The 12,556-nt window shown below is 44.0% G+C and overlaps 1 protein-coding gene across 5 annotated transcripts in view; it reads left to right on the top strand.

Moving 5' to 3' along the window:
* JARID2 (jumonji and AT-rich interaction domain containing 2) overlaps nt 1–12,556 on the top strand; it is a 236,814-nt gene that overhangs the window by 174,835 nt on the left and 49,423 nt on the right. For all 5 annotated transcript variants that reach the window (XM_058285252.2, XM_071210978.1, XM_058285251.2 and 2 more), the window contains one exon: nt 1,664–1,833. In XM_058285252.2, coding sequence (XP_058141235.1) covers nt 1,664–1,833 — 170 coding nt within the window. The remainder of the gene's footprint in view (nt 1–1,663; nt 1,834–12,556) is intronic.

Here is a 12,556-nt window from a genome sequence, read left to right on the forward strand (position 1 = left end):
GGTTTCTTTTTTCTTAAGCAACCTTGAGAAATGTTTTATGATAACCGTACACCGGGGTTAATTCTAATTTTGCATTCTCTCCATTTCTCTCTAAAGCCCTATACAGTGGGGTGCTTCTTGATTCTTTTCCCCCCTACCTTCAAGTAATATTTCTTGAGCTTCTATATGAGCAAGTATTGAGAGACAGTTTAAGGAAGTACAGAAGCAAATTTCCATCCTACCCCTTTTTGCTCCTTATGATGTGAGAATTTTGTAATTAAAGGAAGAGCTAATATGAGGCAATTTAAAGTGAATGTGAGGTTAGTTTGATGTAAAGTAAAAACATATTTACTAGTATAGAAAAAAATTTGCTGTCAGCTCTGGTGTTAGGAAAAACATAAGTTCAAAATTCATTAAGATCCATATTGATAGAAAGGAATGTCTTACACATAAGATGTTGTGGATCAGAGGTATAAAGTTAAGGAAATCTGAGTTGAGCTTCGTTATCACCGAGTACCTAAGTTAGGGGGTAATAATAGGTGTAGGATTGTAATGAGGAAGGTGGTAGAATGGCCAGTTTTTTTGAATCCCCAATTAAGAAGTTTGGGCTTAACTGTAATGGCAAGGAGTAATATAATTTGTGGAAGAGACAGTAGAAAGACATATTTTTCACTGTACCACAATTTAGCATATTTTAGTGGCTGAATTAGAGTTGGATGCAAATGGAGGCAGGTCAGCCAAAATCTAGAGAATAAGACTAAGACCGTGATGGGTACGCGTCAAGGGTGGACTGAGCGTACGAACCAATATAAACAAAATTGTGCACGTGTTTGTGACAGTAGCAGATTAAAGCAAAGAATGCTATCTAAAATATGGTAGTGTGATTGTTCTTTGTAATTTTGGTGGGCTGAACTAAAAGTACAAAAACGTTATAATCTCATGTGATCAAACTCTGTGGTTTTAATATTACAAGGGCACACATGTAGTTTTTGTGTGGGCATGTACTTGTACCCACACATACCCATGCTTTCTTGGTGCATATTTCCTACCAGTGTATAAAATACAGCCATTTAACCAAATTCAATTTTTAATTTATTTCTCTCTCCTTCCCTCTCCCCTGCCCCTGTTGTCTGTTCTCTGTGCCCATTTGCTGCATATTCTTCTTTGTCTGCTTCTCTTGTTGTCAGCGGCATGGGAATCTGTGTTTCTTTTTGTTGCGTTGTCTTGTGTCAGCTCTCCGTGTGTGTGGTGCCGCTTCTGGGCAGGCTGCACTTTCTTTCGTGCTGGGCGGCTTTCCTTACAGGGTGCACTCCTTGTGCATGGGGCTCCCCTACATGGGGGCACCCCTGTGTGGCATGGCACTCCTTGTGCACATCAGCGCTGTGTATGGGCCAGCTTCACACGGATCAAAGAGCCCCTGGGTTTGAACCGCGGACCTCCCATGTGGTAGACGGATGCCCTATCCACTGGGCCAAGTCTGCTTCCCCCCATTTAACCAAATTTATTGCACTTTAAAGCAGGCCTGTAGTTTATGAGAGTGCGAGAGATAGAAAACCTTAATTAGAAAGAAACTTTGCTTGAAAGACAATCTTTTTCCCCTTTTGTGTTATGATTTTATTGATGTACATAAGTTGGCATTTTCTGATTGCTGTCTAATATATTTATTTTTTGTTTGTTTTTACAGGCCCAGGCTGCAAGCACAAAGGAAGTTTGCTCAATCTCAGCCGAATAGTCCCAGCACAACTCCAGTAAAGATAGTGGAGCCATTGCTACCCCCTCCAGCTACTCAAATTTCTGACCTCTCTAAAAGGAAGCCTAAGACAGAAGATTTTCTTACCTTTCTCTGTCTTCGAGGTAAGACTGTGTTACCAGTCTGGTTAAAAGAAAAGGGAATAAAGTCGTACCCATGGAAGAGATGTTAGCCTTGGTCTCTGCCACACGTCTTCCCGTTCTCCAGCCTGGCTTGATGGAGAATTCCAGCTGAGTGGGGTGCCTTAATCCGCGTGGTCTTGAAGCTGGCTCTAGGAATCTTAGTATTTCTCCCTCCTTTTTCATTTTACTTGTAACCCCCCTCCCTTGACAGACTATTTTGTAGTTAATTTGGATTTAAGTGGTCTTACTTGGCAAAGTGTTTTCTGGAGGATCCTTTTTTTTTTTTTTTAAACAGCACTGTGAGAACAGCACAAATTATGAAGCCTCCTTTGGTGAAAAAGATGAGACTTAGAAAGCAATAATTTGTCGAGGTATTTTGAGGTTCATTGAGAGAAGGTGAATAGGCAGTTGGTCATTTGTGGGGGGGTCTTGACTTGAGTTCAGGACTACTTTTTTATTTATGCATATAGAATGTTAAAGGTAAGTGGAAGCATAATACAAAGAATTTAGTCCTTTTTCATGAACCTATTTAAAGGCATCCTATCACCCTTCAGTATATTAGTGCATTTTCTTCAATTAAAGGCATTCTCCAGCAACGAGCTTGATACATGACTCTCGTGGACTCCTCACACCCCGTTTCAGATCGCTTCACATGTTCCAGTAATGTCTAAATTGAGAGAATAAGGATCCAGTTCAGAGTCTGAAATTGGATTTGCTCTTTAATCTGCTCAGCCTTTCTTTGTCTTTGGAAGATTACAGGCCAGTTATTTTGTAGAGTATCCCTCCATTCGGGTTTCCTCAGTCTTGTCGATTCGATTCAGGTTTTGCAGTTTCGGCAGGAATGTCCTTCATTCTTCTCACCACATCCTGTTGGTTGAACCACAGTTTCACCCTGTCCCCAGTTGATGTTCACGCTGATTGACTTGCATCCGTCAGGCTTCTCCATTGTGAAGTTATTCTTTCCACTATGGTAATTCAGAAGTATTTTGTTGGGAGGTGCTTTGAAACTGCATAATCATCTCACTTCTCATCAAAGTTGATTTATTCAATTTTTTGGTATGAGTATGATTCATTTCCTATTTTAGTCAAAATGGGACTCCTTTCCTGTTTTATTCAGAGGGTGATAATCTTTTAGTATCATTGTTTATTTTGATGCTCAGATTGTTCCAGTTTTTACCAGTGGAGTCCCTTCAGGCTGGCTTCTTTACCCTCCTGATATACCCCTGTCCTTTTATCAGCCTTGTTCCCTGATACAGCAGCGTGTTTGAACTCCTTACACTTTCCCTCTCTCAGCCATGGGCTCACCATTTCTTCAGGGAGCCCTGGTTCTTTTTAATGAAAAGTACTGTTTAGAAGCTTAGGATCTGTGTCCTTGTGGCTATCGGGGTCATTTTCCCTGGTGCTCTCAGTACAGAGGTGCGTGTACCTCCGTGTGCATGCCCATTTGTTGTACCTGTAAGTATACCTATGTCTCTGGGTATTTAATCCACGAGTTAATGCCAGTACTTCCAGTTCCGATTTAGCGCCTAAAGTGTCATTCTGGTTTCCTTCCTTTTTATATTGGACAGCGAAAAACCTAGACATCATTTTAAGGTATTTATTTGAGTAGTCTTTTGTCTTCCGTCTCTGCTGCCACCCCTTTCCCATGTGGAAACTTGTCACGGCCTTTGGCTCTGATAAGCCTCAGGGACTCCCCTTATGTGGACACCCCCTCACTCCGTTCGGCCCACTGCAGTCGTCCTTCACTCCCTCCCGTGCTCTGCATTGGCTTTCACTCACTTTTTAGGGAAGGGAAAACGGAGTGCTGAGTTTATGTTTGAAGTCCCTGGAGTTCTCAAGACCTGCAGAAGTAGAATAATTATATTTCTGCTAGAAATTTTCTTGCAGCTGTGGATTGCTCAGCCTGGATGAAAGTAGGTCTCCCACTAATTGATCTCTTTTAGTTTTCACCTAGCTTCTTGCTGAAAGATACTAGTGATCCTGGGTTTTGAGTGTGAAGGTGGGAAGGAAAGTGTGAAAGAATCTGGTGTTGATTTGACTGTGAAGGGTGAAAGGAGGAGACAGGCACGTGCTCAGAAGAAAAGTCTGAGAAGAGCTGTGACGCGTCGGCAGCGGTAGCCTGGGCTCAGGTGTTCAAGGTGTGTGGTAGCCATCTCTTCATCACGTATGGCTTTTTAATGCAGTTGGATCCAAAGTTTTTAAAAGGGATGCCATGACATAGCTGTTGTGACTGTTGTCTTTTAGGAAAGGAATTGTAATGTCTGGAATTACTGTGGGCAGTTTGCTTAATGTGAATCGTGAAATAATAGGTCTGGAGTTTCCAGAAAATTCTCTGATCCCGTTCCATTAGGATATCAGAAAATTGGTCTGTTGATTATGGAGTTTATTTAGGACAGTCTTTGGAGTGGGCATGACTCCCATTTTCAGGTCCCAAAAGTAGAGAAATGGAGAAACACACCAGAGGATGGCTGTAAGTAGAAAAGACTCTTAAGACCCTAGACATACGTCTTTTTTTCATAGGTACAATTTACTTCTTTGTGGTGTCAAATGGTGTCAAAAGGGTTATAATATATGTGAAACCTAGAAGATATTTAAAGCACTTTTGGAAAAATGCTCTGAGTCTTGGAAATTGATTCCTATATCAACGTGCCAGGCAATAAAAATTGTATTTTTGTTGTTGTTGTTGTTCTTTGTTTTGTTCTGTTTAGCTGAAAAATAGTAAAGGTGTGACTGAGCATTTCACTTTCTTATGATTCCTTTTATACCTTTTAGAGCTGATTATTTTTTTTTCTAATGAGTTATCTTTAACTTTTCAAAAAAAAAAAATATTTTTTTGGTGTCAGGTGTGTGTATCTGATCCAGTACTAAAAAGTCCAAAATGATAGATGATTCCTGTGATATTTATGATTATGCCTCTGGAAACATGGTGGATTTGGTGACCTTTGACGACATATTTTAATATGTGGATTGCTTGGGGTAGTTTAAACTCTTTTTGAAATCTAGAATAGTTGGAGAGATGATCTCTGCTGTGGTACTGAATACTTTTCTTTGAATTTTATATTAATAAAATTAAGATATTAAAATTAAATTTTAAAAAATCTTATTTACTGTATTTTATGTTCCTCCTGAGACTATCAGAAGAGATAAGTAAGCAAAAGTACTCTCCATTCCATCTCCCAGAGGCAATCTCTGTTAACTAAGTCCTTTGCGCATATCTTACTAAATCTTCTGTGTGCATCTATTATACATATCCCTTTTCTCCCCTCCCCCAATGGGTATTGCATTATACTTTTTTTCATGTTTGCAAACTGGTTTTCCTGCTTAATAGTATTGCATAATGCCTGTCATATCATTTTAGTAGTTTAACAGTGTTCCATTTTGTAGACGCCTCATAATTTATTTATCTAATTCTTTATTTACATTTAGTTATATTGCTCACTTTTTGATAACAACTGCAGATGATGCATATCTTCAGTTAAATCTTTGCCTCATCTTTTCAGGCTAAGCTGATGTTGGGAATCCGATTACCTTTCTTAAACTTGCATACTAAATCTATTTTTTCTTTTTCCGTGCTGATTCCAAACCAAATAGAGCTTGTCAGAGCCCAGACCTAATGTTCAGCATAAAGAGCCCAGTGTGAGTCCATCACCTTGGGGTGACAGTGGGCCCTGTTGGGGCCAAGGAAGGCTGTCTTTAATAAGTGCATTATTTATAGGGAAGAAAGTTGGGCTGCAAAAATAATGGAGTCAAATCAAAGACCTGGAAGTGACGTTTGTTGCCAAGGATTGCAAGTCATTCTTCCCTCCTGTCCCCCGTTATTACCTTTAATAGTCACGGCTCTAATTTGGGATGTGGGGGCGGGTGAGGCGGGAATGGAGTGCTGTACACCATGCTGGTAATCCTGGGGTGACAGGAGAGAGCCCAGGACACCGCCTTTCCCCTGCAGTCCACCCCCTTAAGGACCGGCAGCGAAAACCAGGCGCGGGCGGCGGACAAATGCTCTTACGTTTAATACTGGGATTAGTGCATATATGTAAACATGCCAGCCAGTCATTCAGGATTAAAAAGCCTTAGAGGTTTCGAAATCTGTTTTAAGGCTCTGGGAGACCCAGCAGATAAGTTTGGCAAGGCTCTGTGCTTTTCCTATTTAATATCATGACCTGCAGTTTCTAAAGGAAGGAGAATGGAATGAATAGCGCCTGAAGTGTTTGCCTGCCGCGTATTTATCTTTAAATAGCTGCTTTGAAAGGGTCCACATGTCTCTTACCAGAGGCATAATTAGTATCTTTGGCTGGTACACGTGGGGAGGAGCGTATGTGCCATGTGCCGGCTGTCTTACCATCGCTGCATTTTCTGTCACAAGGATCGTTCTTCTTAATGAGTTCTGTCTTCATCTCTTTGTTCCGATGATGATTATTAGCAGATTAGAAAGCTTAACGCAGCAGAGCCCTGGCGGGTTAAGTGATTCTCTTATTTACATCTTTCCCTTTCCGGGAAATTCCTGGAGGGGATTCCTGAAACCTGTACCCCTCCTCCCAGTCCGGTTTCCTGTCGGTAGTGGGTGTCACCGTTCTGCCAGGTGAAGAGAGCCTTTTGGAGCCTCCCTGGCCCAGGTCCTTACCGCCAGCCATCGTGGAGCCCACCTGACTGGCTGCCACTCGTTACCCATGTCTGCAGCACACCCGTATGGAATCCTCTGTAATTGCTAGACCCTGAGGTTGGAAAGAGGAAAGCAGCACGTGCGGCAGGTGAGGTAGGGTGGGAGGTGCCCCGGGGAGCCAGGCTGCTCTATAGCACTCGGGCTCTCTGGGGGGGCTGCCAGGAGGAAGTGAAGTGGCTTTTGAGTTGGGTTTTCCAGGGTGAGTTGTTACCATCCACTTCAGAAAGGGGGGGCTGGGCAGGAGTTCCGCAGAAGCCCCTGTGAAGGTGTGGGGGGCTCACTCCTTGGTGTTGGGGTGGCCTGGAGGAGATGTCAGGTTCTGTAGGCTCTGAGCTAGATAGTGAGCTACTACCATCCCGGCTCTTCATCAGAGAGGTGACATGCTCTGCCCAGGAGTTTAGAGAGAGAGCGCAGCGGCTCTGTGGGGGCCGGGGGAGACTGCAGGTTCCCACCTAGCAGGTCATTGGTGCAGCCGGGCAGTCTCATCTGTAAAATGGGTATTCTGGCGTCTCCAGCACACCTTGCCAGGGCCTGGAACTAAAGCTAATGGGTGGGGACCGGCCCAAGGTATTCATGCGTTAGTAAGTCCCCAGGGAGGTTAGCGCCCACAGTGTTGGGGGGGGGAGAGGTTTGATTTGGAAGTGGTTTTGGAGGAACACTTGAGTGGAATAGAGCAGAGCTTTAGAAGAGAAGCCACCTGCAGGGATTTCTGTGAGGGTGTTTTCAGCCTTGTTGGGGAGGAGTGCCTTTTTTGATGTGGTGCTACTGGCCTTGGGTTTTTTGGGGCAGTGAGTTCTAAGTAGGGCAAACGCAGATGCCTAGGGTGATTTAGAGGGAATTAACTTGCTAGAAAGCAATTAAATATTCCTCCAATTGCAAGGAGCATTATGGTGCTAGTAATGTACTTCCTCCAGCAAAACGGGAATAACTTTACGTTATAAACCCTATAGGGAGGAAAGCACGCTGCTGCTGAGGTGTACGACCTTGTTTTTGATGGGCCCGTCTGAGAGGTCTTCATTTTAGTCTCTGAGAGGAGTAATCCTGATACGTCCTGAGGGTTTCAGCAGGCGCACTCCTGCTTGGGTTTCTTCTGGTGTCTGTGTTACTTGGCTCAGTTCTGCTGAATAAGCCATTTATTTGCTAGGGCAGTTTATCAGGCTAGTTATGAAGAAATATGAAACAATGGAATGCTTCAGCTTTGAGGAGAGGAAGGAGGGATGGATCGGTCTTAATTGCTCTGTGACCTTGATCATGAAGATTGACACATTGTGCTCCCAGGGATTGGCCCTGCTCCAGCGCTGTCTGGGCCAGCTGGCCTCTGACCATGCTTTGCCCTCCCGGAGGATAAAGCAGGTTCCCTTTTGCCTGCCACAGGCTGTTGGCCCGGATTCCAGGGTAGTTCTCATTCTTCTCTGTCCCATCCCCTTAGTTTTTAGAGATTCCCTTGACATTTCATGTCCTTTCTGAGATCCAGTTAGAGAAAGTAGACGGGACGATCCTCTCTGATCCCTGATCCTCTCTTCTTTGGAGCAACTTAACGGCTGCTTGGATGTCATGCCTCTGCCTGGCGTCTCCATGAGGATTTGAGTAACTTGTGGAAGCAAAGCACAGACTTTGGGTGTTCAAATCATGGCTGTGCAACCTTTTTTTTTTTTTTTTTTTTTAAAGATTTATTTATTTATTTAACCCCCCCCCCCCCCCCCCCCCCGTTGTCTGTTCTTGGTGTCTATTTGCTGCGTCTTGTTTCTTTGTCCGCTTCTGTTGTTGTCAGCGGCACGGGAAGTGTGGGCGGCGCCATTCCTGGGCAGGCTGCTCGTTCTTTTCACGCTGGGCGGCTCTCCTTATGGGTGCACTCCTTGCGCGTGGGGCTTCCCCACGCGGGGGACACCCTTGCGTGGCACGGCACTCCTTGCGCGCATCAGCGCTGCGCATGGCCAGCTTCACACGGGTCAAGGAGGCCCGGGGTTTGAACCGCGGACCTCCCATATGGTAGGACCTCCCATATGGTAGACGGACGCCCTAACCACTGGGCCAAAGTCCGTTTCCCTCTTTTTTCTTTTTAAGATTTATTTATTCCACCCTGCTTCCACCCCTACCCTGCTGTTTATTTGCTGTGTGATCTCCTGTATCTATATCTCTTTTTTTGTCTTCTTATCTTTCTCCTCTAGAGGGATTCGATCTTGGGGACCTCTGATGTGGAGAGAGGTTCCCTGTCAATTGCGCCACCTCAGTTCCTGGTCTCTGCTGTGCTTTGCTTTGCTCTCCCCTTCATCTCTCGTTTGTTGTGTTGTCATCTTGCTGCATGACTCTCTTGTGGGGGCACTTGCACGGGCACTTGACTCACCACATGGGTACTGGCTCACCGCACAGGCACGCTTTCTCTTCTTCTTTTTCACCAGGAGGTCCCAGGGATATATGGTAGGTGTTGGTCTTATCACTTGAGCCACAGCCGCTTCCTGGCTATGTGACCTTGATCATGCTTCTTTCCTGACTTATTTCCCCTTCTAAACTTGATGGAATTCCCTCTGCCTGGTTGCCCTGGTGGTTGGAGGTGTAATGTAGGCTGTGTGCCATCGTGGCTACTAGACGGTATGATGTGTGTCTTCAGTTGCAATCCAGAGACCTTACTGTATTTGATTTGAAAGGTATTTACTTATGTTTTAAGCCAAGTGCACAGAAAACAACATGGAAAAGACTGTAGGATGTTGTATTAGCCAGCCAAAGGGGTGCTGATACAAAATACTAGAAATTGGTTGGCTTTTATAAAGGGTCTTTATTTGGGGTAGGAGCTTACAGATACCAGGCCATAAGCATAAGTCACTTACCTCACCAAAGTCTATTTGGAGCACAATGGCTGCTGATGTCTGCGAGGGTTCAGGCTTCCTGGGTTCCTACGTTCCTGTGGCTTGCTTTTCTCTGGATTCAAGGTTCCTCTCTTCCTGGGGCTGGCTTCTCTTTCCTCTGTGTGCTGACTTCCTGGGGCTCCAGCTTAAGTCTTCATCAGACTCCAACATCAGAAACCCTCAGCTCTGTCCTTTGCCATGATTTTTATCTGTGAGTCCCCACCCTTTGGTGGGTGGGGACTCAATGCCCTAATCATAACTCGGTCATGACCAGGTACAGATCAGATTACAAACATAATCCAGTATCTATTTTTGGAATTCATAACCATATCAAACTGCCACAGATGTGTTCTAGCTTTTAATTACAAGGATATGAGGTGAAGTTGACATTGACAGGGAGGAGAGTGGTATGTTGTCCGTGGAGCTCTCTTTTCTGAGTCCCCCATGGCAGGTTCCTTGTAGATAGTAGACGAGCCTGAATATGGGGGTGTTTCCTGATGTGGGAACAGGGGTCCCCAAGCTTGGAACATAAGGAAGAAAGGCAGCCTGTGGGGCAAGGCGTCCCTGCTTCATCTCTCTCTCTTCCCAGGGCTGAAGTTTGCCAGCCCTCACGGGGCATGACTCTCTCACTCACTCCTGAACCTGAACCTCTGCATGCAGCTGACTTTTCTCCATCCCCTTACATTCTTGTCACCAGTCTACTCATTTTCCCATTGAGGGAAGCAGATGGGAAGTAAATAGAATGGCAGTAAATAAAGAGGAATAAAGCGAACGACTGTCTGCTTTTATAGCTCAGCATTGCTTTTGTCTTGGGATCCGTGCTATAGCCTAGTGATGGCACTCCAGTGCGAGCAGCGTGGAGAGGGCTTGGGCACACATTGCCTGTCAGCCTTTGGGGTCCTAACGGTCGCTATCAGAAAGACCACTCCTAATCTCATGGCAAGTAAGTGACTACTAAATCTGAAGTATGATCTTGTCCTTTTGGATGCCGTGCAGTGTCCTTGTCAGCAGTTGGTGTCCTGGCTGGATGGGCTCAAATTAAAAGATCAGTTGCCGACCCGGCTTCAAGGAGTCTGTTCCTCATAAGAAAGCAGCGCTTCCCTTTGCCGTTGGTCTTGCCCTGGAGAGCTGTTTCCCCAAGTCTGCTCCCTGTGCCTCTCACTGGTGGTGCCAGTAACAATGTCCGGTGAACACTTTGATTTCTGGAGCATTTTAGATAATTTAGATATTTTCAGATAAACACTATTTTTATGGTAATTTAAGTTACCACCTTTGGGACAAACAATAAAAAATTCTAACGAGCATGCATTCATTTAAAGAAAATAAAACAATAGCACCTAGGACACCAGGATATGGCAGATAATTTTAAGGCACTATGGAAATAATGAAATTTGGGATATCTTGTTGTAAATTCTCTTTTGAGGGGTAAAAGCAGACCTGGAAGGAGCAGGAGTGGCCCTGTTTCACGGTTGTCCCTCAGGGAACTTTATCTAGCTGTGTGGCGAGGCGGTGTGGGTATCTGGTCTGGTCTGCCTCTAGTGCCTGGGAGAGTACCTGGTGTATAATGGGATGAATGAACGAAAGCAGGCTCTCAAATGCTTTCCTCCCAGCCTTGACAGTTTCAAAGGATGGAGCTCTTCCCCTCCCCTAACTACACTCTGTCCCTCTCCCCAGTTGGAAGTTTTGTTTTAAATTTAATACGATACTGTGGGCTGATTGCCTTTCATTCTGTCTGTGTATCCTGAAAATAAATCCCTGGAAATAACCGACTGAGTGGGCCAGCCCCATGTTTATTGGGTCAAACTACAGAATTTGACTCCTCGGCTAAATGACAGTATGTAGGGAATCCCTTCAGGGTCTTTCCAAAATAAGAGCTGAGCTGTGTTGGACTTGTTAAAATAAAGAACTGCTCGGGGGAGGGAAGAAAATGGGAAGGAGGGCTTGTCTGTGTGCATGATTCATGCAGAAGAATCCAACTTTATAGAAACCACAGCCCAAATTAGAGAGAGCAAGCTTTTGGATTAAAATCATTTCTCTTGTGGTTGTAACATACCACAGTTTGATTTTTGTCCAGATGAAAACATTTGGTTTGCGCTTCAGTAAATATTGTGGAGACATTGCCAGCTAATTTTGAAAAGTAATGAAATACGGCTTTGGCAAAGCGCAGATGCGTCCTGTACTCCCGATTCCTCTTATCTGATCCAAGTTCAGATTTTTCTCACATTTGCTAATGCACTTGAATAATTGGGAGAGAAAATCTGCTGTAATTTTGATATAAAACTCTATGGTAAATACACTTTTAAAATTCATCGTGTATAATTCTTTTAATGTGCTGTTGGATTTGGTTTGCTAGTATTTTGCTTTCCTTTATCTTGCGGGTGCATCTAGCAGATTTCTCTTCTTTTAAACTTGTTTATAAAGTAGATAAACAAGCTTGTATGCAAATTACAAGGAAATAAATATGTGCTCTATAAATGTCTTAACTTTATTTGGTTTCAAAGATGCTTTTTGCTGCTTGTATTTGAGGTTGTTATAGAGCCGCTTTCTAGGTATTTCTTTATCATCCTTGATCATTTTCACTTTAGTGTGAAATACAAGATGATCTTACCCAGCAAGATTCTGGAGGTCTGTTCCTTCTAGGGCACATGGTCGTTGTTGGTGATCACTGCCAGTCAAGCGTAGGTAACGGTTGGCAGTGACTTCTTGGAGAACGATGCCCCTCTGCAGGCTGAGGGGTAAAGGATGTCGTCCTCGATGAAGGAGATCAGTCAGAAGGGAGAAGTAGTCTTCATGCCACTGGTAGTTGTCAAGTGACCTTCCCATCTGAAACCCACTGTTCCTGGGTTCTGATGTAGAAGTTGTCCTCCTTCATAGTAGCTCTTCTCTTCAACCTCTGGTTTGAGAAGGTACCACTGCTATTTTTCTTTTATTGATGCTTCGTTTACGCCAATATGTCAATCTGAATAAAACCAAAATCACCTTTCAGGATGCGGGCAATCTGCTTTTATCCTCTCCTTGCACAGTGAGGTCCATCAGAAGACTTGGAATTCAGAGCTATTCCCTCCCCGACTCCTCATAGTTCTTCTTTTTGTATTAATCTCTTTCATTTAGAATAATTAGCAAGTTAGAGTAGTTTATATTTGCTGAGAAACCATTAAGACATATCCATTTATAAGGTTTTGTTGTTGTTTTGTAGATAAAT

Source organism: Dasypus novemcinctus, chromosome 22 (genome assembly GCF_030445035.2).
Source record: "Dasypus novemcinctus isolate mDasNov1 chromosome 22, mDasNov1.1.hap2, whole genome shotgun sequence".
Taxonomy (NCBI): Eukaryota; Metazoa; Chordata; class Mammalia; order Cingulata; family Dasypodidae; genus Dasypus; species Dasypus novemcinctus.